This window comes from Rhinolophus sinicus, linkage group LG17 (assembly GCF_036562045.2).
Source record: "Rhinolophus sinicus isolate RSC01 linkage group LG17, ASM3656204v1, whole genome shotgun sequence".
NCBI lineage: Eukaryota > Metazoa > Chordata > Mammalia > Chiroptera > Rhinolophidae > Rhinolophus > Rhinolophus sinicus.
The window spans coordinates 3,435,806-3,460,439 of record NC_133766.1 but is presented as its reverse complement, the minus strand read 5'-3'; the positions used below and the strand labels follow the sequence as shown (position 1 = coordinate 3,460,439).

The 24,634-nt window shown below is 51.2% G+C and overlaps 1 protein-coding gene and 1 long non-coding RNA gene across 2 annotated transcripts in view; one reads left to right on the top strand and one right to left on the bottom strand.

The window, feature by feature from the left end:
• Positions 1-24,634, bottom strand: part of LOC141569387 (uncharacterized) — a 320,431-nt gene that overhangs the window by 160,529 nt on the left and 135,268 nt on the right. The gene's annotated exons all lie outside the window — the stretch shown is intronic.
• Positions 621-24,096, top strand: DPT (dermatopontin). Its single transcript, XM_019747400.2, has 4 exons — positions 621-1,029; positions 11,252-11,377; positions 22,334-22,441; positions 22,983-24,096. Exons 1-4 carry the CDS (start codon positions 725-727, stop codon positions 23,047-23,049), a joined length of 606 nt encoding a protein of 201 aa, XP_019602959.1. The 5' UTR covers positions 621-724; the 3' UTR covers positions 23,050-24,096.

Here is a 24,634-nt window from a genome sequence, read left to right as displayed (position 1 = left end):
TTCAATGCCGAAAGATAAAAAGTGGCTTCCTTCAGATTAAACTCATTACATATTTGAGAGCAGAGCAGTAGCTGGGTCCAATTTCAGCAGCAGTATCTACTGCTCAGCCGCTCTGTCCTTGGGCCCACAGCACTTCCACGTGTGACCTGAGAATTCCCAGAGCAGCCTTGCAAACTGGGCCACCATCTCAGGGTTACAGGAGGGGCTGAGGACTTCAGAAACCAGGCGTCCAGCCTCACCAAAATCCAAATGGCACTGTCCCTTCACCTGCTTATACTGGTGTTTTGAAATGACTCTCTGGCTATTTGTGCAGTCCTGGAAGGCTAGTTTGGAGGACAAACACAGGGGTTTGCTAGGGGCAGGGAGGGGTGGGCAGAGAGAGGGGAGGTGCTGAGAGGTGATGGACAAATATGCTGCTTTCCTCAGGTGACTGCTGGTGCAGAACTGAAGCCGTTTGCTTTTTCTGATCTATCGGCAAAGCTGTGCTTTCTCCAGGCAGTTTCTTCCATTTGTGCGTTGCTTACATTTGCCTAGAATTCCACCTTAAAACGAGCTGGACGGACTACGGCCAGTGTCTCCACGCGGAGAAGTTGTGTTTCCACGATGACACACTGCAGTTGGAGGCTGCTCACGCACATCTGGAAGCCACATGTCAGCGGCAGCTGTATAAAGCAGTCCACCCAGCAGACCTAGGGTGACACTGTCTGCCAGAAACCCAGGCAACATGCATCTCACTCTTGCGTGGCTGTTGCTGCCACTGGTCAGTGTGGCCTGGGGCCAGTACGGTGGCTATGGGTACCCATACCAGCAGTATCAGGACTACGGTGACGACGGGTGGGTGAATCTGAACCGGCAGGGCTTCAGCTACCAGTGTCCCCACGGACAGGTGGTGGTGGCGGTGAGAAGCATCTTCAACAAGAAGGAAGGTTCCGACCGACAGTGGAACTATGCCTGCATGCCCACGCCCCAGAGCCTGGGGGAGCCCACGGAGTGCTGGTGGGAGGAGATCAACAGGGCCGGCATGGAATGGTAAGGGGGCGCCTAGAGGCAGCGGGGCTGGGGCCGCCCGTCGCATCCCAGCCTGGGGCTGCTGGACCCTCTAGTGCCTGTGCACACCCTACTGGGGACCTTCCAGGGGCTTCTAGTGGTGCAGGGCTGCTGCTCAGTGACTACAACTGGGGACAAGAACCCAGGACGGGGAGGGTCCGACTCAGTTTGGTCCCGGGACTGGCGTGGGTTTGTGAGATGGTGACCAGCCCAAAAGGATAAGTGCAGAGAAAGTATTTAAGGAACTTCATAGCAATTGAACCGTGTTGGGCCATCCAAATGGCATTTTAGGTTTGTAATAATTGATTTTCACTGTTTTACAGAAGTATCGGTCCACAGTAGTTAGGGGGAAATAAACAACTGGTTTCCCACCACAGACAGTTTGAGAAATACCGATTTAGAGCCAACAAATGGGGGAGAGGGGACAAAAAAATTTTGGCAAAGTGAAATTGAATAGCTCTCTGCTGCCCCGATTAAATGTGCTCGCTCAGTGATAAATATGGAGGTCCTTCTTTCTGTCGGAATTTTAAATGGGTTCCATGGCTGGAAAATAGTTTGCTAAATGCTTTCAGGGAGAAGTATTGCTGTCACCCAACTATGGCTCTGCCATAGTTATGCGTGAACACGGTCCCAGCCTGTGGGATGTGACTGTCCCAGCCCCATACCTGGTCAGGAGCCCATTCCAGGAGCTGGCTGCCAGGCTGGTTATCAAGGCCGGCCGCCTGGATGGAGGCAGGACCATTGGGGCGGGGGGGGGGGGATTAGGCATACCCTGCCGGGGGAGGAGGAAGCCCAGCTGGCAGCCGGCAGCCCTGTGGTATCTGTAGAGAGAAGACGCTCTGACGAGTTCCAATAGGAATGTGATGCAGTGGATTTAGGGGTGGTCAGGCATAAAACTCCACCAGCGGACAGAACACCGGTGGGCGATCAAGGGGAAAAGACACTGGTGCGTGGCAGCGCCGGGCAGGAGTGAGGAGCGAGGAGTCACACAGACGGCTGGCATTCACTGAGAGCTCACGCTGAGCAGGCACCGCGCTGAGGGCTGCCTGTTGATTGCCTCACTTAGCACTCAGAACAAATCGATACGTCACTTTATAGGTAGACAAATCGCGGTCTGGAGGACAGGGCTTTCCTCAGCTGGGACAGTCAGGACTTGGATCCAGCGAGTCTTAGCTGCAAAGCGTTGGTGTTTCTCCACAGTGGGCTTCTTGGGAGCCCCAGTTTGGGCTCTGCCAGCAGAGAAAGGGCCACAGGATTGGACTCAGGGCCACAGGACTGGACTCGGGGCAATTCTTGGGGACCAGCAAGATCCCTCCCAAAGCCCCCCCACTGGAGGGATGGGGACGAGCTTGGTTTCCACGACTAAGGAGGGCCTTAGTCAGCCTGGAGAAGGGTCACACAGGCCGGGCCAGGTGGGGGGCCCTCTACTGGGCCTTCCTCATCCATCCGCACTGCCTCTGGTGAGTGGATTTAATTACCCAAAACCCCTTCCGACAGCCTGACTCAGACAGAGGCTGGCCTCGCCTGCTGATTGACAGTTGCTAGCAACTCCCCAAAGCAGAGCCCACTGCCTGGCGTGGGGCCTGGAGGGACCTAGTTACAACTGTCCATCTAGTCCTCCCATTTAGGGCCCTTCCATAAGTGGGGTCCCTTTCCAATGCCCATTTTTAAAGCCACAGTAAAAGAGCGCTCAGCGATGGTTCCTCGCCTCCAAAGGAAGCGCCCTGGGCTCTGAGTCAGCTGGATTTGGATCCTGGTTCTAGAGACAACTTGCTGTGTGACCTTGGACCAGCGGTTCACCTCCTGGGCTCCCAGCTCACGAGGAGAATGGACGTCCAGACTGCATGGTCCCAGAAGCCTCCGCCCCCCTCTGCTCTGTGCTCTGCTTGGCCCTGAAAACGCCATGGGTCTTTCCTGCAGTCTGTTGTTCTTTCTGTTTATCTCTCTGTTTAGAGAAGGCAAATGGTGTTTAGTTTTAAACTTGACAACTTGTGACTGGTTTGTCATTAACTCCCAAGCTATTTGAAGAAAAGCAACAGAGGAAGGGAGTGAAAATAACATGATTTTTGTTTTGGCCGGTGGGAGCCAAGTGAGAAGCTGACAGGCAAGAGCTCTCTTCCACCTCCTTTTTTCCCACATTTTTCGGTACAGAGTCAAAGCATGTCCTCCCCTCCTCCCTCTGTGGCCTCTTTCTCCCCGTCCACTGAGCTCAGAGTACAAAATGCACGAACAGGAAAAGCATCTTCTTTACAATCGGACTCCGCTGCCCCAGGACTGACACCAAGGACCCGACTGGCACTTTCTTAGATAATTATTGCTTTGAGTTTAGACTCCAGCCTCCGTGAACATTCTGGAAGGAAAGAAATTGCTCACTGGCTGGGGAGCCATCACACCCTCCCGTTGGCTGCAGGCTCGTAATCTGTTCTGGGGTAAGAGTTGGTGGGTTTGCACAGTTTGGCTGCCGTGTATAACTAAAGCAGCCCGCAGGTTTATTTTAAGAGGTGGGAGGAGTCTCAACCTCCTGCAAGAAAAATCCAAGTGCATTTCAGAGCCAAGGAGAACATAGAGCATGGGCGGCGTGGCGCTTTCTGAGATCGTGCAGGCCGACCATTCCTTTTCCAAGACTTGACGACAGTCTGGAGGGTTTGCAAAGATGCCTGCTAATTGGAACACAGCCTTTAAAAGGTGTTTCATCGTGGTGAGTGGCTGGCCACAGTTGCTCTATTGAAAACCAGCACTTTAGGCGTCAGCTTCTGAAATGTGCAAGCTGGTTCACCACAAAGGACTGCTAGGCCTTCCCTGGGCCCCAAAAGTGGCCCGTTGCCATCTCAGGGGGTGCCTCAGTCGTGCTCAGGGCATCTTCTCTAACCTGGGTGGCACAGCCTGTAGGGCACGTGGGTCCTGCATGAAACAAGATGAAGCTGGAATTTTCTAGTGAGGTTAATGAAGCCCTTGTGGGGGGGGGGGGGAGCTCTGGTCGCAGAATCAGGACACCTTGATTCACAGCCCGTTTCTATCATCTTTTAATTCTGTGGTACCTCATGCTAGCAAAAAATAAAAAAAAGGTGTGACACTCACTTCACAAGCTGTTAGGGGCTGTCACGGAGATGCCTACAAGAGCAAAATGTAGGAGAGCACGAAAACTAACCTAAATCTGAAACACATGCCTGATGCCTCACGGGCAGTGAAGGAGGGTTCAGTGAATCTGGGATTTGATGAGGCCGATTTGGGGCCAGAAAGCTTCACACGGATTCTGAAGTCAGGGGAACTGCATTCTGTCTATTGCGTTTCCCCGAAAATAAGACCTCGCCGGACCATCAGCTCTAATGCGTCTCTTGGAGCAAAAATTAATGTAAGACCCAGTCTCACATATTATATTACATTCTATTACAATATTATATTATATTATATTATATTATATTATATTATATTATATTATATTATATTATATTATATTATATTATATTATATTATATTATATATTATTATATTATATTATATTACATTATATTATATTATATTATATTATATTATATTATATTATATTATATTATATATTACACCTGGTCTTATACTATAGTAAAGTAAGACTGGGTCTTATACTAATTTTTGCTCCAAACGACGCATTCAAGCTGATGGTCCAGCCAGGTCTTATTTTCAGGGAAACGTGGTTGTGGCACCTGTTTTTCTCCCAGGGCTTCAAAGACTCTCAAGATACTTGTAGATGGCAGCTCATATTGGAGCTGTTTGAAGGTAGGAACTCACCAAGGACAAGCCACGTGATGGAGAAGAAAGGAAAGCTGTCCCGCAGACAGTTAGCACGAAGGCAGATCCGAAAGGCTGTAGTTCTCCGTCACCTGACCGGGTCTGGTACCGAGCAGTCGTCCTAGCTCAGGGGTCCGCAGACGTGGCCCCTGACTCATCACACAGGCTTCCTCAGACCTCCTCCTCTCACCCACCATCGCCCAGCCTCCACTGCCCAAGCTGCCTGTATTTCCTGTGGTGCATTGTCATGACGTGATTGGTGTTTGTATGCTGTCTCCTTCAAAACACAAGCTTCGTGACAGTAGGGGCTTTGTCTCATTCAACGCTGCATGGAATGTTCCCCAGAGCCTGGAATCACGCTGGCGCACAGTAGGCCCCCCTGCAGATGCAGTGAAAGACCTAGTGAGTGCCTCCGCAGTCCAAGCCCAGCTAGGGTCCCTGGCGCCCTCAGCCGAGAAGCCTGCAGACTTTCCTGCGGGAAAACCATTTTGCTCACATCACCGCGTCGGTTCTCAGTAGCCCAGTGTCTATAACGTGGGGCTCACACTTACTGTCCACACCCCATTTGGGCTTATTGCATTTGTCACCCTGCAGGACAGTCTTTCTAGACTTCCCGCAATTCTCTAAATCACACAGCGCATGGCGGACCCACTTATTGTCAGGTTTCCGTTATCCCCAAATCTTAATGTCCCAATGAGCTTCAAATAATACCCCAGTAAACTCCTTATTTCAAAAGCCACAGGGCTACATGCTCCGTGGTAGTCTGGTGGGGGTCCCTGCACAGGGAGGGGCTCTCGTGCACACAGGTGATCCACACACGGGTGGGAGTGGAGTGCTGCACACAGGTAACCAGGTGCTCGTGGAAGCACCAGTCATGACAGGTGACGTGAGGGGAGACCAGATGAAGGGCACACGCGGCTCCTGTGTATTATCTTTACATGTCTTCTGTAAACCTACTATGATTCCAAAAGCAAAGGATTTTTACAAAGCTAGAGATGCAGACTGGTAGAGCACATGTTGGGAGCTGAAAAGGCAAATAGCACAACGGATTCTGAGTCTCAGCCCTGGGAGGGCCTCAAACACCATCTAGAGCAATGTCCTTCCATCTGAGATTGGGGACAGAAGCCGCGAGGGTGAGGCAACCGAGAAATCAATGAAACAGTCACATTACACAAAGCTGGTGCTGCCCTAATGCTCACGTATACGGAGCTGCACAGTTTATAAACAGCCCTCACTCACACGTTCCTTTGCTCCCTCGTTCACTACCAAATGCTCATTATCACTAACTGTGCCAGACTCCAGGGACATAAAGATGAATGACACACAGCCTCTGGCCTTGAGTGACCTTCACAACAAGCCTGGGAGGCAGGCGTTATGGTCTCCCCCATTTTGTACATGAGGGACTGTGACTCAGAAGCATTAGGAGATCGCCCGCCGTCAGCCAGTGAGTGGCAGAGGCGGTGCCGGAGCCAGACCCTCAGATGCCACAGTGCCACGGGCGGATATTCCATTGGTGTTTTGTTTGTTGTTGGATAAAACCGCGGTGAGTGCCGGGCTACAGATATCACATGCATGCAAGGATGACTTCTGAGGGCAAGAAGGCTGAGTGTGGGCTATGGCAGACCCAAGATTCTTGCCAGCTGCCCACCTAGCTCCCTAAGTACTAGGCTGTCTGGGGAGCTTTGCCAAAATGGCTCTCGGCTGTGCTCAGAAGGATGGCAATGGTCCACTCTTCCCGGTAGCGGGTTTGCTCCTGTCTGGGTACTTCTCAGACATAACCTTCCCAGTCAGTCAGAGATTTCCACAGTTAGGATATGTGTGCACGCACGCACGCACGCATGTGTGTGTATGCATGTGTGTTTCTCTGAAGTATCTTAAAATAATGGCAAGATTTGGAACATTGGAGTCAAACAGCAATTCCCCAAATGCAGCCCCACTACCACCTTTAGGCAAGTCCTGTCAACTTTCTCTTTCTAAGCCTCAGTTTCCACTGCTACAAAGACAAATCCCCAGAACTGCGAGAATTAAATGAGGTAATAGCTACACATTACTGGCTATGAGTCCTTTGGAGAATTACTTCACTTCTCTGAAGCTCAGTTTCCTTGTATGTCAAACGGTGGTGGTGGTGGGGAACTGATTGCGAGCCCATTTTATAGAATCGTTTTGGCGATTAAGATAATTAACGTACGTACAGTGCTTAGCAGAGCGCCTGGCACACAGTGGGTCCTTGACACAGTTGCTTATGTTCACTATTACTATGGAAACTGAAACTCGAAGAGCTAAATCGCTCACAGCTGGCAGATGATAAAGCTGGAGCTGGAATACAAATTGCCGGATTATAAGGGTCCCTGACATGAACTATCTTGTTTGGGAAACGAACACTTCAATTACAATCTATAGATATTGAGTGGACGTTACAAATGTCCTGAATATTTGTCATATTTTCTGACAGACACCGCGGTGGCATTAACAAATATTATACTATTTGGTGCTCATGAGCTTCTGTGCTTAAGCCTTCCATCCTGCGTGACTTGGAAGCGCTCGCAGGCCCCAGGTGACCTCAGGACATGAGAACATCTCAGAAGACAGTCTGATCTCCTCAGAGGCCTTTGGGTAGCTTCTACCGCTTAGCGGGGCAGGCGTTTGTATTTTGGGGAGAATCTGTATTTCTCCCTGTGGCCTCCACTACGTCTTTCAACCCAGGAAGCAGTTCAACAGGTCATTTCTATGTCACCATCTTGAAGCCTGGTAGACAGACCAGCAGACTTAAAACCTGGACATGGAGAAGATGGCAGCATCCTTACCCAGATAGGGGCAGGGAGAGAGCAGACCGCCCGCAACTCGGCATTATCAAAGGGACTGTTCAGACCCCACCACCGTGGCTGGAGGACGTAGTAAGTGGTGCAGTGTTTGCCTTCAAAGCCCCACACTAGCTCCCCATGACACCACTCAGGGAGCGTGCGGGTCAGATGACATGTGTGAGAGTGACATCAACATGTCATGGGGAAGAAAAATCAGCATGGGCTGGAATTGCCAAGACAGAAAGACTTCTCGCAAGAAGGATAAAAAACTGTTTTTGTGCTTTGCGATCTATTTTCAGAGGCTCATCTCAGTGTCCCACTGGAAGAATCGGACCTTGACAATTCCTAACACAGGCCCCGACAGAGAGTGGATTCTGGAGACTGGCATGTGGCTTCTCTGTTTAGTTGTAAATATCTATGACAATATGATAAGAACTACTACCTCTCCCACCTTTTAATGACACTCTGAGCCTGCCCGTGCGGTAGACACGCGACATGCAGCAACTCTTTAATCTTCAGAAATACTCTCAGGTTAGGATTCTTGTGCCCAAGTTGCCTGCAGGTCAGCAGAAAGGGCATTCTGCTGGGCTTCAGAGAGGAATCAGGATTTGTACACCTCCTCTCACTGGTAAACCTGCCCCAGACTGGGTCTGTCTCTGCCCATGGCCACGGCACTGCCCCACCCCACCTGGCCTATACTTTCGCTCCTATCTTTTCTTTAGCTCCAGTTGACTTCTCCCAATAGCTGCACTGCAGCAGTGCCGGCTCCCGGGACAGCCTCCGGAAACAGCGCCAGGCCACCTACAGCGTCAGGTAGAGAAGAGGTTCCGATGAACATTTGTTGAAAGACTTCATGAACGTTCTAAAACTCTGCGGACCATCTTATAAGCAGCTGAGAGCAACTCAAAGGATTGTTCTGGGGAATGTAGAATTAACAGTCCTCAATGCTTTCCTTCAAAGAAGGAACCCCTCTTGGTGGAGTGTAAGCTCTCGTCAAGCTGGGTTGGGGGAGAAACTCTGGGGAGCAAAGGAGTCTATGGTCTCCTGGACACAGAGCTAGTCACTGGGCTGGACAACGGGCAACGCTGCTCTGGTTCCATCTCTGCAGGGGGCTTGAAGACTGGCCAGCAGCGCTGGGAATATTTGTACGTCCGTTGATGGGACTGTGAGAGCTCTTGACCAAGATGGCCCAGCTTTCCAGTACCCTGTCCTACCCGTGACCCAAGGGGTAGGGGTTCTGGTCAGCTGTCTAACTTTCACCGTATGTTCTTAGGTCTGTAGTAGCCAACTAATCTTCACAGTGCAGCATTATCTGAGGTGACGCGTGACAGAGTGACACACACACTTTCCACACAGGACCGTGAGGCCAGCGGCCTGGCTGACAGCCGGCGGAATTCATGGAACGTGGATTGCCTTCAGAATGGGAACCCCGTGTACCCCGTGAGGCAGGGCAGCTTATCTTGCTCCATTTATTTTTACCTAGGGGCACTTACCACCTGAGATCACGGTCCCTTGGGGAGGTCTGAGAGCACAGGACAAACCGACACAACGGACAACGAGCAGTTTGTGGAAACCGCAGCCCGCTCTGTTCTGAAAGGGCCATTGAGAAGAAGGCAGGACGTTAGGGAGGGCAGAGAGGCAGGTCACAGACAGCACCAGGTTGCTGCACGCGCTGTGGACACACAGAAGCTGTTCATGCCTCTTAAGCTTCCTACTGAAGATGCTTCTCGCTCGTTGTGCTTGTTGCTAGAACGAGGCTAGAACAGACCTTCCTCCTGCTGCCCCAGACCCCAGGGGGCCATCCCAGCCATGTGGCTCCCCGAAGTGTGCCAGGTGCTTTCCGAAGCGGTGACACTCCTGATGAGATGTGAGCAATAGAGGACAAAGAAGGGTAGCACCTCAGAGGGCGCAGGTCTCAGGGCACCTCCTCCCTGGCACTATCGACCCCCGACAGCTGAGCAATCGCTCTGAGGGCTGCCAGAACCTCTCCCAAGGCCTGGGAACAGGGAGTTCAGGCTCGTTTGCAGGGATGACCCTGCACCTCGCCCACCTCTGAACACGCAAGCACAGTGATTGATACAGAAGGGTAGCGGAGGACAAGTCTTGAATGGAGGGACAAATAAACAAATGCATGTTTGAAATTACATGTGCACAAGTGAATAAGTGAATAATAAACGGATGAAAAGGGCAGGTGCTTTCTGGCCAGCGACATGAAATCTATTTAACATCAAGTTTCGTCAGATCCACTAGACTGTTTCCAGTAATGGTTTCAGAACAAAAGGAAATCCAGTCACTGATGGTTTTCTAGGCTCTATGTCCACAAGGTCTCGCTCACCTACCCGCACAGGGTACTGACGTCTACTTCATCTATCACATTTTCTAGAAACTTATCTTTGCTTGGAAAACAGGGTTGAATACCAGCCGCTGCCAGCCTGTGACACACAGACAGACGGCAGCCTGCTCTGCTCACTCATGAGAGGAAACGTGAGGTCAGGTGGGGGGAGGACAGAAAATGCTAGGAAACAACAGCTAAAGACCTACTTGGGAAGGGCCGTGAGAGCTCTCTCCCAGGAGGGTGGCAGCTCCCTGCGGCCACATGGGGTGGGGGACAGACAGCATCCTCACCATTAAGCCTCAAGGCGCCCTGGGACCTGGGGCAGGAGTGGGAGGAAGTAGGAGACGGAACAATGGAAGGAATGATCACACTGCCCCAAGCCAACACGTACTCAGGAAGACACTCTGAAGACAAAAGGGGCCGATTCCCAGCCCAGCAGCAGCCCAGACTGAGAAAAAAATAAAAATAAAAATTCATGTGGCCAAAGTGCCGGTCCACAGACCGGAGAGGAGGGGCTCTCTTCTTGGAAGAATGAGACCTGAGCGGACAGGACAGGCGAGGGGCCTCGGAGGGTGACTGAGGAGTGCAACTGGCCTGTCACCACGCTGTAAGGAGGACCTCCATGTGCCAGGACCCGCAGGGGGCGCTGGGCGTAGCATTCGGACCAAAACATGTCCTGACCATGTAGAGCTTAGAGTCTAGTGGGCAGTAGGAAGATTGCTGGGGAGGCAGTGGCACCTGGGGTGTGTTCCCCGTGTCCCCACCCGGCCACCCTGGACCAGCTGCTTCGCTGCTGTCTCAGGGGCCAAACGAAGGAGCATCCATGGACTTAATTTCCAGGGCTCTGCTCTAAGCAGAAGAAACCCTCACTGGAAGCTTTTCAGTTCATTGTGTTTCTCTTTGTTTTCTTTCTATTTTAAATTCAAGTGAAAATGAATTATGCTGTCTTTTCTTTTCACTGGCATGCATAAGACAGTCTTGCATTGGTAGAATTCTAGAGGCTTCTCCATCCATCCATGTATGCATTCTTCCATCCAAACACCTATTCTAGAGGTCTCCCAGGAGCTGCAGTCCCCACGTTTCCTTCTGTTGAAAGATTCTGAATTGTTCGAATTTTAATGGTGAGCCTAGGTCATCTCTACAAGTATAACAGTCTTTGTTACTTGTATTAAAATGGAATCACTTGCTAGGAATCTAGGTCAGTGACAGAGGGGTCTGCCTCAGTAGCTTTGGGAGCTGGGGTCCTGGGAAGGGGTCTGTGGGGTGACTCACTGGTTGACTCGGGTTGTTCTCTTGTCTTCAGGTACCAGACGTGCTCCAGCAACGGGCTGGTGGCAGGGTTCCAGAGCCGCTACTTCGAGTCCGTGCTGGATCGGGAGTGGCAGTTTTACTGCTGTCGCTACAGCAAGAGGTGCCCATATTCCTGCTGGTGAGCCTGCGGCCAAGTACAGCCCCTCCTGACTCCTGGGGCCAGAGGGGGGCTCGTGGAGGGGGTGTGCTGGCCTATGCTTCTGCCTTCAGATAAGCCTGGGCTATCGCAAACAAGCTTGAGGTGTAGCAGCTAGCGTATAGGAGGGAGGGAGGGAGGGAGGGAGGGAGGGAGGGAGGGAGGGAGGGAGGGAGGGAGGGAAGAAGAGAGGGAGGAAGGAAGAAAGGAAGGGAGGGCTAGAATATTCACACTGGAGGCACCTTACAGATCGTCAACCCAATGCTCCTACACCCCTCTTTCGGCAGAAAAAGAAACAAACAGAACCAATGAGCAAGGAAGTGTCTTGTCCAAAGTCACCCAGCTACTTCCTGGAGGGGGTGGCCGCTAGAGCTTAGGGCCACTCACTATTCAGTGCTCTTTCCTCTCTATCACGCTAACTTGTCATCACATCTGAGGCTGCTGGACCTGTTTGGGAACTCATTTTTTCCTGCAGACCTTCTTTGGAAGAAACTAACCCTGTCACAGGTCAGAGTTTCAAACACAGTATACAATTATAGACAAAAAAGAGGTTACTGTTTTCTAGGTCGATTTGTAATTCCATGCTGTGAAATTTTGTTCCTTTCTCGCTCTCTGGGCTGATAACTAAGAATCCCTGGACCCAGCCATCGAGCTGACGAGGAGACTGTGTACATATGTATTTACCCTGATAAGTGACTTGTTGTTGACAATACATCTTGTTCCAAGTTCTTCGTTCTGCAAACAAGCCAGGCATTTCTCCTTAGACAAAGGGACTCGAAAGTGTCAACATTTGAAGGCTGGCTCGCTCAAGTGATTTATCTCTGCAGTGTGATGCTTGCAAGGGCAGCCTTGCGGTTATGCTTATTCTCTGCAACCAGACAGCGTCAGTCCACAGATGCCCAAGGGGGCACAGGCAGCTCCATAAACTCAGCGTTTTTCAATTTAAAGTAATGGTGAACAGTAAATTCAGAGCTCACAGGCAGCTTAGCAGTCGCCCTATGAGGGCGCTCCTCCAGCAATCCAAATGGCTTCCTCAAAGCAGGCCTTACCCCACCAGGGCCAGTGAGCAGCCATGGCTGGGGTGCAGGACAGACTGCCAATCAAAGACCTAAGTCCTGAATCTCAGACCAAAGACCTCCATGCGGGGGAGGGGTAGAGTGCAAGGAACCCTGGCTGAGCAGCAGGTCCTGCCTTGAGCCCTCTCTCTCCTTCCCTTCTGCCCCCTTTCCTCCCTGTCTTTCCACTGTAACTGTGCCATCTCTGGAAAATCACTTTACCTCTCAACGGGACCTCAAGTCCATCCCTTAAAATGATGACCACATTTTCTGGGTCTAAGAATCTGATGAAAGCCACAGACCTTGCCTTCAGAAGAAAGAAAATGCACTTAAGCATGTTTACACAGACATTTACAGAGATTTCAGGAACCCTCCAGCTCCCAGAAGGCCACTCGGGGACACGCTAGGTCACAAATTGAAACCCCCAGGCCTAGAAGAGGTTTGAGGTTGTAATTGGGCCCTAAAAATGTCTTGGCTCCAAAGATGCTTTTGCAAAAGGCAACTCAGATGCCCAGAACTGTTTTCAAAGAGAGGCTGAAAGTTCTGAAGACAACCGGGCCCCAGGGAGAGAGGACAGTAAGTAGGAGCCTGCAGGCGCCACCTGAGAAGCCGGGCCTTCTTCAACTTTCCCTTCCAGGTCGGCTGACAGAATGGCATATCCACAGTGACATCGTGTCCATAGCGAGGCGTTCCTTTGCTGCCAGGCATTAAAAGCCAGTTAAAATGCACATCAATTATCCAAAAGAGTAAACAACAAACTAGTAGTCAGTTAACCCACTGCCACATTAGCAACACTTCTCCTTAGTCAGGCTCCAAAGAAACACACGAGGGCTGGGGTACCCTGGACGGTCCAGGAAGGAGAGGGGGTGAAAGAGAAGTCAGCTCAGAGCAGGCTGCAGTGGGGCAGGAGGGAGGGGACAGCCTGGGGGCAGCGGGAAGACGAGGTGTGGGGCCCCGTCCCCTGAGCTGCCTTGCCCTTTGTGGATGCCTCTGCGACAGCCCGTAACACACACACCTGAACCGCGTGTGTCCGCTTCCGTCTCCACCTGGACAGGGAGCACATGAGGGACGCAGCAGACACTGATCTTTGTGTCCCTCTGCCTAGCAGAGCGCTGGGTCTGCTGAACATTCCTGGATGAATGTTTGAGTCAATGACTCTAGAAGGCGCGCAGATTAAGGCAACGTGGCCCAGAAAATACAATTTACTTATTTCCTTTAGAAGGTGTTCTGTTTTTTTAAAATCGGCCTCCCCCCACCCCCCTCTGCCCTGGCATGGAAGCCATGCACAAGCAGAGGCTCTGTGCGGGCGCATCCCGAGCCCTTTATGTGCAGCCAGGCACACGGGAGGCCCGCCATGACGGCACAGTTTTGTTGTGAGGATTAAATTCTCATGTACCTAAGGCCTGGGGGTGCCCCTGGCTATGACGGCACAGAGCTGGCCTGCCTGGCGGCAGACGCCCCTTCACCTGCCAGCTGCCACACAGACCCGGCCTCCTCACCAACTACCAGGCCTTTCGAAGGCGGGCTCTGCTCACGGTCATTGCAGTCAGGGGTCAGATGGCCTTGCAGGAAGCAGAGCCGGTGCCTGGAGCTGGTTATGCAGAGGAAAGAGAAACTGTCCACTTGGATGGTGTGCTGGGGGCGGCTGACTCACCTCTCCCCAGGCAGCAGAGGAGGAGGGAGCTGGGGCAGCTGCATTGTCTCATCACGGCCAGGCCAAAGGTGTCTGCCAAGACGGATGGGAGAGCCGGCCTCGGCTGGCGTCACACAGCCACTGGCTGGCCACCTGGCTCCCAGCCAAACAGAACAGCAGCAGGGACTGGACTTGGGGTGAAGGCTTTGGTGACAAGACAGGCAAGAAACGAGGCTCACTGGTCTTAGAAAAGCTGCCAAGCAGCAGAGGTCGGGGTGGGATCCTCTCCCCGGAGTCCCCAGATTCTATGGATCCCGTAATCTGTGTCACTACCCTCAGCACCACCGCTTTTCCTGTTTATGTGCGTGCTGAGCCCTGAAAGACGTCCAGGTCTTTATGTCTCAAAATTCCCCTGATTTTCTAATGAGGCCCCAGACTCCCAGGGGGGCTCACCAGGGGTCTGGTTCCCATTTACGCAGCTGCTCACAGGTGCTCCATGCCCTTCTCACCCACTTATACGCAGCCCACCAAGTAAGATGCTAAGAATTTAATAAACATGGAATGGAGTCCTGAGGTTAAAGACTGGCAAACAGATATGAGCAACTTTTCTTAAGTTGCCGAGACATCTGGGTCTCCAGTGGCAACATGTTGCCGTCCCCTGGTCCGCAATGGTCTGCCCACCCTCACCCACCCCCTCTCCCTTCGTCAGCCCACCCCACCACCCAGACATGTCACTGATGGCCAGTAGAACCGAGGATGGGGGGAAAGAGGAGAGAATTATCAGAAGGACGAGGAAGGCAGTACAGTAGGGCAGGCTTCACCTGGCTCCTCTGTCTGGTTGGTTGCAGGTCACTAGGGCTGAGTTACCATGGTTACCAAAGGAAACGGTACCTTTTTGAAGGCGCAGAATGAGACCGCAGTGGGCATCCTGGTGGTCAGTACATGACTCCCGGGCCCCCAGTGTGTGTAGACATTGTAGTGGCATCTTTAGGTTGCCTGACTCATGGCGTTACATCTTTCTAAGTTGAATAAAGCCTCGGGGGCATAAATTAGATCTTATTGCTTCAGCATTTCAGCACACTGCCCGGCACACAGTAGACCCTTGATAAATTTCTGGAGCATCTGATTGTTGTGGGTCCCTAGAAACAGTCAGCACGGGGAACCCCAACACTGATAGGATGGTGTCTTATTCTTGAAAAGGACTTCTGTCACTTGCACTGCTTGCGTTGCTCCTCTTAACGGTAAGGGCTGTTTCCCATGCCTTCCTCCAGTGAAAACTGTTGATAACCCTCCCACATGACACTTTCCCCTCCATCACATTCACTAGCTTCCATTACCCCCCAGGGAACTGGACATGTGTGGATGGGGACGTCTTCCTCTTCCCACTGTGAAGGCCATTCTGTGGCACGGAGGCCCCACCATTTGGAACTGGCCACATGAGCGTCTACTGTCTGAACTCGTAAGCATTTGGGGTTTCAGAAATAGCACCGCTGTGAGCACACAAAGGCCACTCACCCTACCAGCTCCCAGATGAGCGGGGGTTTATTTGTGTGGTGCTGCTCTCATTGCAGTTTGTGCTGTTTCTCGTCAGACATTATGGCCCCCCCTGAACTCTGGCAGGAGGCTGAATTCCTGATACACGCAGACACGCCTCACTGAAGAGTCCCCGCTGGACTGCACACATGTGTAAATTTTACACCTATTACTTATATATGAGAATTCCAGTGCTTAGTCCAGCCGGTTGTCTGCAAACACATGTCGCTGAGGAAGCCACACGCCTTCAGAGACCATGTGTAATAATTCCCCAGGGTCCAGGCAGCTCCAACGCTGCATGGCACACCAGATGGCGCCCGTCGGCACATGGAGGCTGTCCAGGCCGACACTGGGGGTCCCCAGAATGGTGACTCTGAACTGAGAATCTATTTCCTTTTCTAAGTGGTCCTTCCTGGATCCATGACCTTTCACGAGGGTCATTAGACAACATGCTTTGACTCAAAACGCAAAGCCCTCCCTCAGACGACACATGGGTGACCTTCCAGTTCTACTTCCACTTTAATGTTCCACGACTCTGGGGTGTGGCCTTGCTCCTCCCTCCCCGACGCACAACTCACAAAGCAGAGAACGGTTTTTCTTAATTCCCAGGGAGCTCCAGTGAACAAACATAATCAGTAACTCAGAACGTTCTTCTCTCTCCCCACCCCAAAGCATTCAATCTAAGCTAAATTGAACTCTGACCCCACTGCTCAGATTTTAATATAAGATGGGTAGTTGTCACGTGGCCTTTCCCTGTGATGTCCTGGCAAGGACCAGATGACCTTGAGTCACCTCCACTGGCGTCTGTCACCTCCCAGTGCACAGGTGTCTGCAGCAGCATGGCTCCCAGAGACCTGGGGAGCAGGGCAGCTCCTAAGCTGGTTGCTCTGAGCAAGTTGGGAGCTGCTGGTATAGAGACGGGGACACCCCCACTTTGGGGAACTGGATGGGCTGTTCCATCGAAAGCAGCTTGCATTGAGGTCCGACGCTCCTGTGCCCTCAGAACCATCCCTGCCTTGTGTTTCATGGTGAGCAAAGCACTCATTTTGGGGGGGCACACAGCCCCCCTGAGCTTGAGCAAAATCAGTCATACCTTTCACCAGTCTGAGTGGCTCTCGCAATGAGTGTGCCATAGTTGTCCTTTAGAAATGTATTTGCTGCCTGCATAGTGGTGACGCCGCCCTTCCTAAGACCCAACCTCACAGCACAAACTGCCAAGAGGTGGTTGGTTGTCTAGTAAGTGCTGCCCAACCCACGGCCAGGCCTGACCGCCATGTAGAACACAGTGAACCTCAACATTACCCACCAAATCGGTTGCTTCATTCTCTCTCTCCCCTTCCTTCCCGCTGTATCCCCTTTACCAGATTCTGGAAACAACCATCCCTTCCACCACTCATTAATTCATCTCCTCAGCCAGGGAATACGAGTGGATCTAAAACAAGTACAATCCAGGGGCTTTGATTCAGTTCCTGATGACGATGACGATGATTTTATTTATTGAGCGCCAACCATGCGCTCATGTGTGTTGGCTCGTGTACGTCTCACATGCAGAAATCACGATACAATTGCATCATATCGCATGTAACTATATGTGAGACGTATGGAGGGAACTGAGTGCAGAAGTGTGACTTGTTCGGAGTTCCAACCTCAATTCACACGGGTCGGCCTGCCTCCAAACGCCATGGTCTTTGCACAGTGGGGAACTCTCTCCATGTCAGTGAGTAAACAAGAATGATACAGATGAAATAGGTGGTAACAATGCAGAGGCATCTAGTACTGAAAACAGGAGCGGAGAGGGCTTCTTTGGGCAGGACCAGACACATTCGAGGTGCCGTCGTCCCCGCCGGTGTACCAGACCAGAGAAGCCAGGATGGGATATGGCTCATGAATGCCAACATGAGTTGAAACAAATGGGCCTGCTGACCAGCCCTGGGCTAGGACAGTGAGCGACACCCTCTGCTCTAAGAGAGCAATTTGGAAAACACTTGGGGACTTCCATCTTTGAATTAGAGCCACAGAAATCTCCAGAACTGTTTCCTGTGTTGTGATACATAGTTGCGCTTTTTGAAATATAAATCTCCAAAATGCCACAAGAGGACACACTCTTTCTCACATGCCAGGGCTCAAGGGTGTCTCTGCAGAAAAGGAACTACGGAGCCCTGGCCATTCAGTCCCACCTGGCCGGTTCCCCCAGCTCTTTGTGCGAGAAGCCGGTGGCTGTTCCTGTGAGGGTGCTTTCCTCTGCGCATAACTGCGTTTGGGTTTTATGTGTCGTATCTTCGCAAAACTAATTCTAACAGGTTCTATGGATGCAGCACCTGAGGGCGAAGCCAGGCCATCACCAAATCAGTCTAATCGGAAATACTCTCATTCTGTAGCAGTATGCAAGGGGACTGGTCACAAACGGCCTGTTTAGTTAAGAAACTTCTCGATGACTTGCCTGTCAGAAGGGACAACCTCTCCTTAGCTGGATGGAGGATGTAGACCAACCTCAACACATCAGTCCCACAGACACTGGATTTCTCCTCCATGCCCACTAGATCCCAAAGGGGGACATGTTGCCACGTGCCAGGGCCCCTCTAGGAGCCCCTGTGTCAGCCACCATCATGAAACTGAAGACGCTACAGTTTTCTGGTTTTGTAACCAAAAGCTACCTATGCAGTGCTGACCAGTGATAGGACACTCAGACGGGATATTTAAAATAAGGTGCTAACGGGGACGTGGAGAAAAATAGGAGCAAAACAGAAATAGACTGGGTTAACCAGAAGCTTCTCTCATGTGCTGTGGGAGCACGGGCTGAGCTCTCAAGCAAGGGCCACAAAGCATTCTCACTTCATTCTTTTTCCAGAAAAGCTGAAGTCTGGCTTCTGCCGGCCCCCAAGTCTGATCGTTCCCGTGGGAATGCTGGCGTCTCTTCCTGTTTCTGTGGCAGGGGGTCTGTGGTGTGTGCATCTCTGGTTTCCCATGGCAGGGTCAGGTGCAGGATGTGTCAATAGCCGACTTGGGGCCCTGAGACGAGGTGCCCACCTGGGGTGCGTGGCCCGAGACAAGCCTCCAGGGTGGCTCCAAATAAGCCAGTTGCCCAAACTGCCGGCAGGTCAGACATGGATCGACAGGAGATCCCGGTGCCATGAACTTTGGCTTTAGGTTCCACCGCTCAGGAACCAGCAGCAGAGGTGGCTTCTGATAAAATCTCAGGCTGAGTCACTTTCTGTTGAGGAACAGATTCCAAACCCTTTCTTATAACTCTGAAAAGCCACTCAGTTCTCAGGCAAACCTGGGGCGGTAAGTCGGGCCTCTTTCTCTAAACTGTTTCTCTGCTCCCTGTTTTGAAATGACTGTGCTCATATATCTGGGCTGAGCTCTGTGACATGTCCTGTTCTCAGAGCAAAGGAGTCGTGACATCTGTCAGCGGCAGCTCGGTCTGTGTCAGCCATCGGTTATTGATTCTAGTTGAGCCCGTGGGTACTGCTAGCGCTTTAGGAATCTGAGATGAGAAAATCCTCAATTGATCTGAAAAAGCCCTTCAGTGTGAATGAGTGGTCTGCAGCTCACCGCCAAGACATTATTTAATTTCTTTCCATCTCATTCAACCTTCAACCTCATCTAACACAAGGAGTTGTACAGGTGGGTCTGTGTTGTCAAGTTCTCACATGCACACACACCAACCCACCCCATCCCCTTTGCGGGGGAGGGGGGGGGGCATAGGAGGTTCCTGGCAGCAGAGCTCTTGGTTCAGTAGGTTGAATAGAGGCGTCTTGCTGACCGGCCTCCCCTTTATCTTGCCCAGCTGAAGGCTGATTTGGTTGTTTGAACTGGTCTAGGAATGTGTGGCAATTCTCAGCATGTGGTATGCTTTGCCAAAAAGCTGCCTGCAGTGGCCTAGCATTCACAGGGAGGCTGGAAACTCTCCCCACCTGGGCTCGGGAAGCCGCTGCCACAGCTTCTCATGCCCGATCGCCTGCTCCTTGTAGCCTTTTCTCATTTTCTGACAAGGCCCTACGCCCTTGTCTCAGCGCCCAACTCTGAAAGTTTAAATTCTTTGCTTTTTTTTTCCTCTCTGAGGAGTCGTGACTGGGGCTTCCATTTATGAGGCCAGTTTGCATGTGTGTGTGATGTCACCAAGAACTAAATGGAGACACACCTACCTGGTTCTAAACTTTCGTGTCCTGAACACCATGAAAGTGCAGGACCCTCTATGAACGGTGTTTGGGAGGTTCCCTTCCTACTCAGGACGGGCGTCGTTTCTCCCTCTGTGCTTTTACGTTACCAAGTTCTCACTTAGCTTTGAAACCACTCTCTGTCTGTCTCATCTTGCCTGCCGATGGCAGAAAAAGTATTGCGACGTGAGAAGTCATACCCCAACAGTCACTCATCCAAAAGTGACAGGAGGAACACACGGTAACATCTTTGTAGGTTCGTACAGCAGGTGTAATTTCTATCAATATCCAAACTCCTTGCCCAGAACCTTGATCCAGGGTTCTGTACTAACGTCGTCTAAACTTGACCTCATGGTTTTATAACAAACCTAAAACCACCACCAAACATCAAGTAAAACAAATCCTTGTCTGGGACCAAGATGGAAATGTACCAATGAACATGCACCACACCTTTCCAGGGAGTTCTAGAAATTCCCAGCAGTCCCCGCAGGGGCTTCCCAGACAAACTGCCCAGTTAGGCAACGGCCTGTGTCTGGTCACGGCCAAAAATGACGCGACAGAGAGAGCTCGTTAAAGAAAGCACTGGATAACTCTTTCCCCTTTTGAAGCATAAAACTTCAGCATGGTTTAAAAACCAACCAAACAAACAAACAAAAAAAACAATACAAGCCTCTCTTTTGCACGATATTGCAAGTGTATTTACCTATCCAAGTAATCTGAAGGCAGAGCAGTTAAAAAAAATAATAATAATCCAGGCTAGTTCTTTCCTAATCATTTTATTGGCAGTTGGATTTCGCCTAAGGCAGTATTGCCATGTGTGGATTCTGCCTTTAGCACATATGAAAAGGTTTGGCAGTTAGCGTTTATGCGGTGCATCCAAAGGCTCAAAACTTCTGGACAAAATGTTGTGTTCCCGGAAGAGAGGAAAATACCTTCTTACCCACCTCTTCTAACCGTAGTCTGCATTATTCACATTCTAACCAAACCCCCTTTGTTTAGATAAATGGTAATCCAGCGCATGTTAGATTCCTCGGGAACCACAAACCCATGGGATCCACGTGAGGCCCTGTTAGGTCCGTGTATGAGCCTTTTACCACTTTCCTCGGACAGAGGAAGTCCTTGTTCTGAGTCTCTTTAGAGGCACAAGGTAGATTTCTGAATTAGCGGAGCCCTATTTCCATCCATGAACACACTGAGCGGAAGCACATGTAACCCACTCTGGGCTGGGCTGGGCGTCCTGCTGGGGCATCATTGTCTTGAGAAGAGAAAACTCAGAACAAGAGCAACTGCATAATGTGAGGAAAGGAATTATCATGACCCAGAAGAGGGGGTTCTAGGCTCCGGCCAACTCCAGGTTGTCTTGCTACATCTCAGCCCTGAGATCCGCCTAGGAGACCTTCCAGCTTATAAATCAGTCTCTGCAAGATTTCATGACAATCCTTGCAGTATTAAGTCTGCACAGGGGAAGAACTTTCTAGTGTCAACATACAACTAGTAGTTTCGCATGCAGCCTTGGAGGTGCAGAGAAAGATTTCAGGGGGACCATTTCTTCCATACTGCAAGAACTAGTGGGTTCCTGAAGATCCCCGATAGAGATGACTAGGAGATTCTACCTTTACTCTAGGGTGGACCACAACAAACCCTTCTTGTCGAGAAGCCCAGCCTTGACTTACTCTCGGAGGAGAAAGAAGAAAAAGGAGAAGGTGGAAGAAGAAACAAAATTGTCCCTAATGATTCCACTCAGACCATGTACTGGGATGTCACACAGATTTGTATCAGTCCCGATGACAAACCTAGGAAAGAGTGCTCATTCTTCTATAGACCAGGAAACTGAGATCCAGTGACTCTCCCAAGGCCATTTATTTATTCAGTACATATTACTCCGTACCGGGAACTGTTTGGGTGACAAAGAGACAATAGCAGCTAAGACAAGCACGCCCCCGGTGGAGCTCACATTTACGTTAATACTTTCAAGCACTTTCTTGATCATGACTCACAGTAAAACACAGATTAAACGATCACACAATGCATACATCATAAGCACACACACACACACACACACACACACACACTTGAAACGAAGTGTTTACGCACATACCCAAGAACTTACCCGAAGGGTGTACAATGCATTCTCTTAGCTTTTCTACACTATTTCTTCTTTTTTAAAGTCCAATTGGTAATAACCAATTCAACCGATTTCATGATCCACTAATGAATCACAACCCAGTGTGAAACACGATTCTAGGTGACTCCAGTGGAATGGACTAAGAACAATATGAATTGATATTTTTTCAAGACCTGGGGAGTTACCGACATCCTTTGCGGTATATGGTTCAATGGCAAGACGGAGGAGGAGGGGGAGTGGGAGGAAGTTGCTCCTCTTTCCACAGCCTGGAATGGTCTGTTAGAGGCCCCCTAACTCCAGTTGGGGTCTCCCATGATGTTCAAACTCAATCTCTTCTTTACAGCAGGTCTACGGACTGCCCTCACCTCTCCCACCCCCGCAATAATAGTGAGTTTGGCCTTTTTCCTCTAACCTCTTGCTCTTCCCACATAGGCTGACCACAGAATACCCGGGCCACTACGGTGAGGACATGGACATGATTTCCTACAGTTACGATTACTATATGCGAGGAGCAACGACCACTTTCTCTGCCGTGGAAAGGTGAGCCTTCCCCGAGGGCTAGGGTTTAGGGGAGCCAGGGACTCGCTCCATGCCGGGGTTTTAGAGTTGTCTCCCCTCACTTCATCTCCCTGTGAGAGCGGTTCCTGAAGGGGCTCACCCACCACATGCTAAGTGTTCTGTGAAAGAAAGAATAAATGAGCCAATGGATCGCCCAGTAAAGAGAAGGTGCTTCACAATGAAAGAGGGACAATGTGAAATCAACACTTAAGTTCCAAGCATACCTGTCCCTGAGGTACCTTTGGGACAGAGCAGTGGGGAGCTGACCACTAGAGATGAACAAGCCCTCCACGCAGCCAGTGACCTGAAGACACAACCTGAACGGAACGAGAGGTGTCCAGGACTCCTGACCTCACAGGAATGTTCTAGAGACTTCATAGAGATGTCTTTTGAGGGCAAAGTGAGACCAGGTATCCCTTCAGTTCCTAAGTTCTCCAAGGGTGACTCGTTGCTTTTCCCTCGCGAGTGGTTCTTCCTACGGTGTCTTCTCTCCCTGACCTTGGCTTTCTGATCTGTCCCACAGGGATCGTCAGTGGAAGTTCATCATGTGCCGGATGACTGACTATGACTGTGAATTCGCAAATGTTTAGATTTGCCACATCTGGGTGAAGGGAGGGGGCCAGGAGACCCGCATGTTAATCTCATTCGGATCCTAAGTGGTTTCTGCTGCTCTCTCTCCTCCCTAAGCTGATCGGTTAGCGGCGATGCCAGCTTTCTGGGCCTTTCTGAACGGTATCACACTTATAATAAAATCCACAACAAATCCACATTTCCCACTTTCAACCCAGGCCATTGCAACCGTGTTATATGGCGCACGACGGCTCTCTTGCATGTCACATATGCAGTGTGCACGCTCACAGCCTGAAAAACTCGCTGGTCCCTGGCACAGCCTCGCTACTGCTTTTACTACCAAATGAGCAGCGAGTAGGCGAGGTGCCTGTGAAAGGGTTCAGTGGAGTGAAGGGGCAGAAACCAAGGGAGGTGGCACTGAGGGTTCTCTGCAGCTGTGTCTGTTTGAGGGGGACCCGGGGTCCTCGCCCAGGGCAGACCTTCCCCTTGAGGGGACAGGCTCCACTCTCCCCTCCACGTAAGCCAGGTTTGCCTGGACGGTCAGAGCTCTGTGCTCCAGGAGCAAGGACTCTGGGAAGTGACATGGGAGGCGGGAGGGTGTGGGGGCGGAGCTGAAAGCCTTAGGATTGGGAGCGTTTCCTGTCATAGAAGAAGGGTGTCAGCACACCCAGTGACGCAAGCAAGTACAGGAACCTAAGGAGAGTCAGTCTCGGGTAAGACAAAAACAGGAAGAGGAGGAGGTCAGAGAATTGGACTAGGGTAAGCAGGTGGGGCAGGCACAGGTTGTGCTGGGGAGTGGGGATGGGTGTGAGTCGCTGGCACCTGGAGACACCGCCATCGCTCCTGGAAAGGGAAGGCCTGCATGTGCCCTGTAGCCATGTGAGCTACAGGCAGCTCAGCTGGAAAGGTCCCGATGTTCTAGATGGGAAAGGCTGCCCTGGGGGTCCGCTCCCCTCCTAGGGGTGTCTTTTGCAGAGGTGGCGCTATCTTCCCTCCTCCTGTGATGTCTCTGTCCCCAGCCCTTTGTACTCTCTTCATTATAAAAGGAATAAAAATATTAACATTCACCGTGCTGCAAATGTTAAGGGTCAGTGTTTACTCTCTATTCCTCCCCGTTCCGACTTTTGATCCGTCCTTTTAGAACATAGAGCTTAGACTGTGATTTGTGCCCAAGCCCTGTGCAAGGCACCAGGGATACGATGATGACAATGACAGAATACGGCTGGGGAATCCAGGCGTTAAAACATAAGTGCTAAGCGCTCTCGTTAAGGATTAGATGAAGAGCAGAACCGCGTTTCTTTGGCTTTGAAGCTAGCCCGCCTTGTCCTCAGCACCCTCCGGCCCATCTCACCTCTACATGTCGGATGCATTTTTGACCACCAGGAGCCCCTATTTCCTTTATCCACACAGTTTGCCCTCTGTTTTGAGATCTATGCTGCCTTCCCTCCTCTCTCCAGGAGGACCCAGGAGAGCAGGCAGCCAGGCACAACCCCCGGGGCCTTGCACCATGGTAGGCATCCCACCTACGTGCCCGAGAAGGTGGGTCTTGGCCAGTGGAGCTGTGTTTCCCAGCGAGATCCCCACTGGGTTGTGAAAGGGAAGGCA

Coding starts and splice junctions, on each gene's coding strand:
- DPT (XM_019747400.2), top strand. CDS start 725: ATGCATCTCACTCTTGCGTGGCTGTTGCTGCCACTGGTCAGTGTGGCC. Junction 1,030..11,251: donor AACAGGGCCGGCATGGAATG/GTAAGGGGGCGC, acceptor TCTTGTCTTCAG/GTACCAGACGTGCTCCAGCA. Junction 22,442..22,982: donor ACTTTCTCTGCCGTGGAAAG/GTGAGCCTTCCC, acceptor TCTGTCCCACAG/GGATCGTCAGTGGAAGTTCA.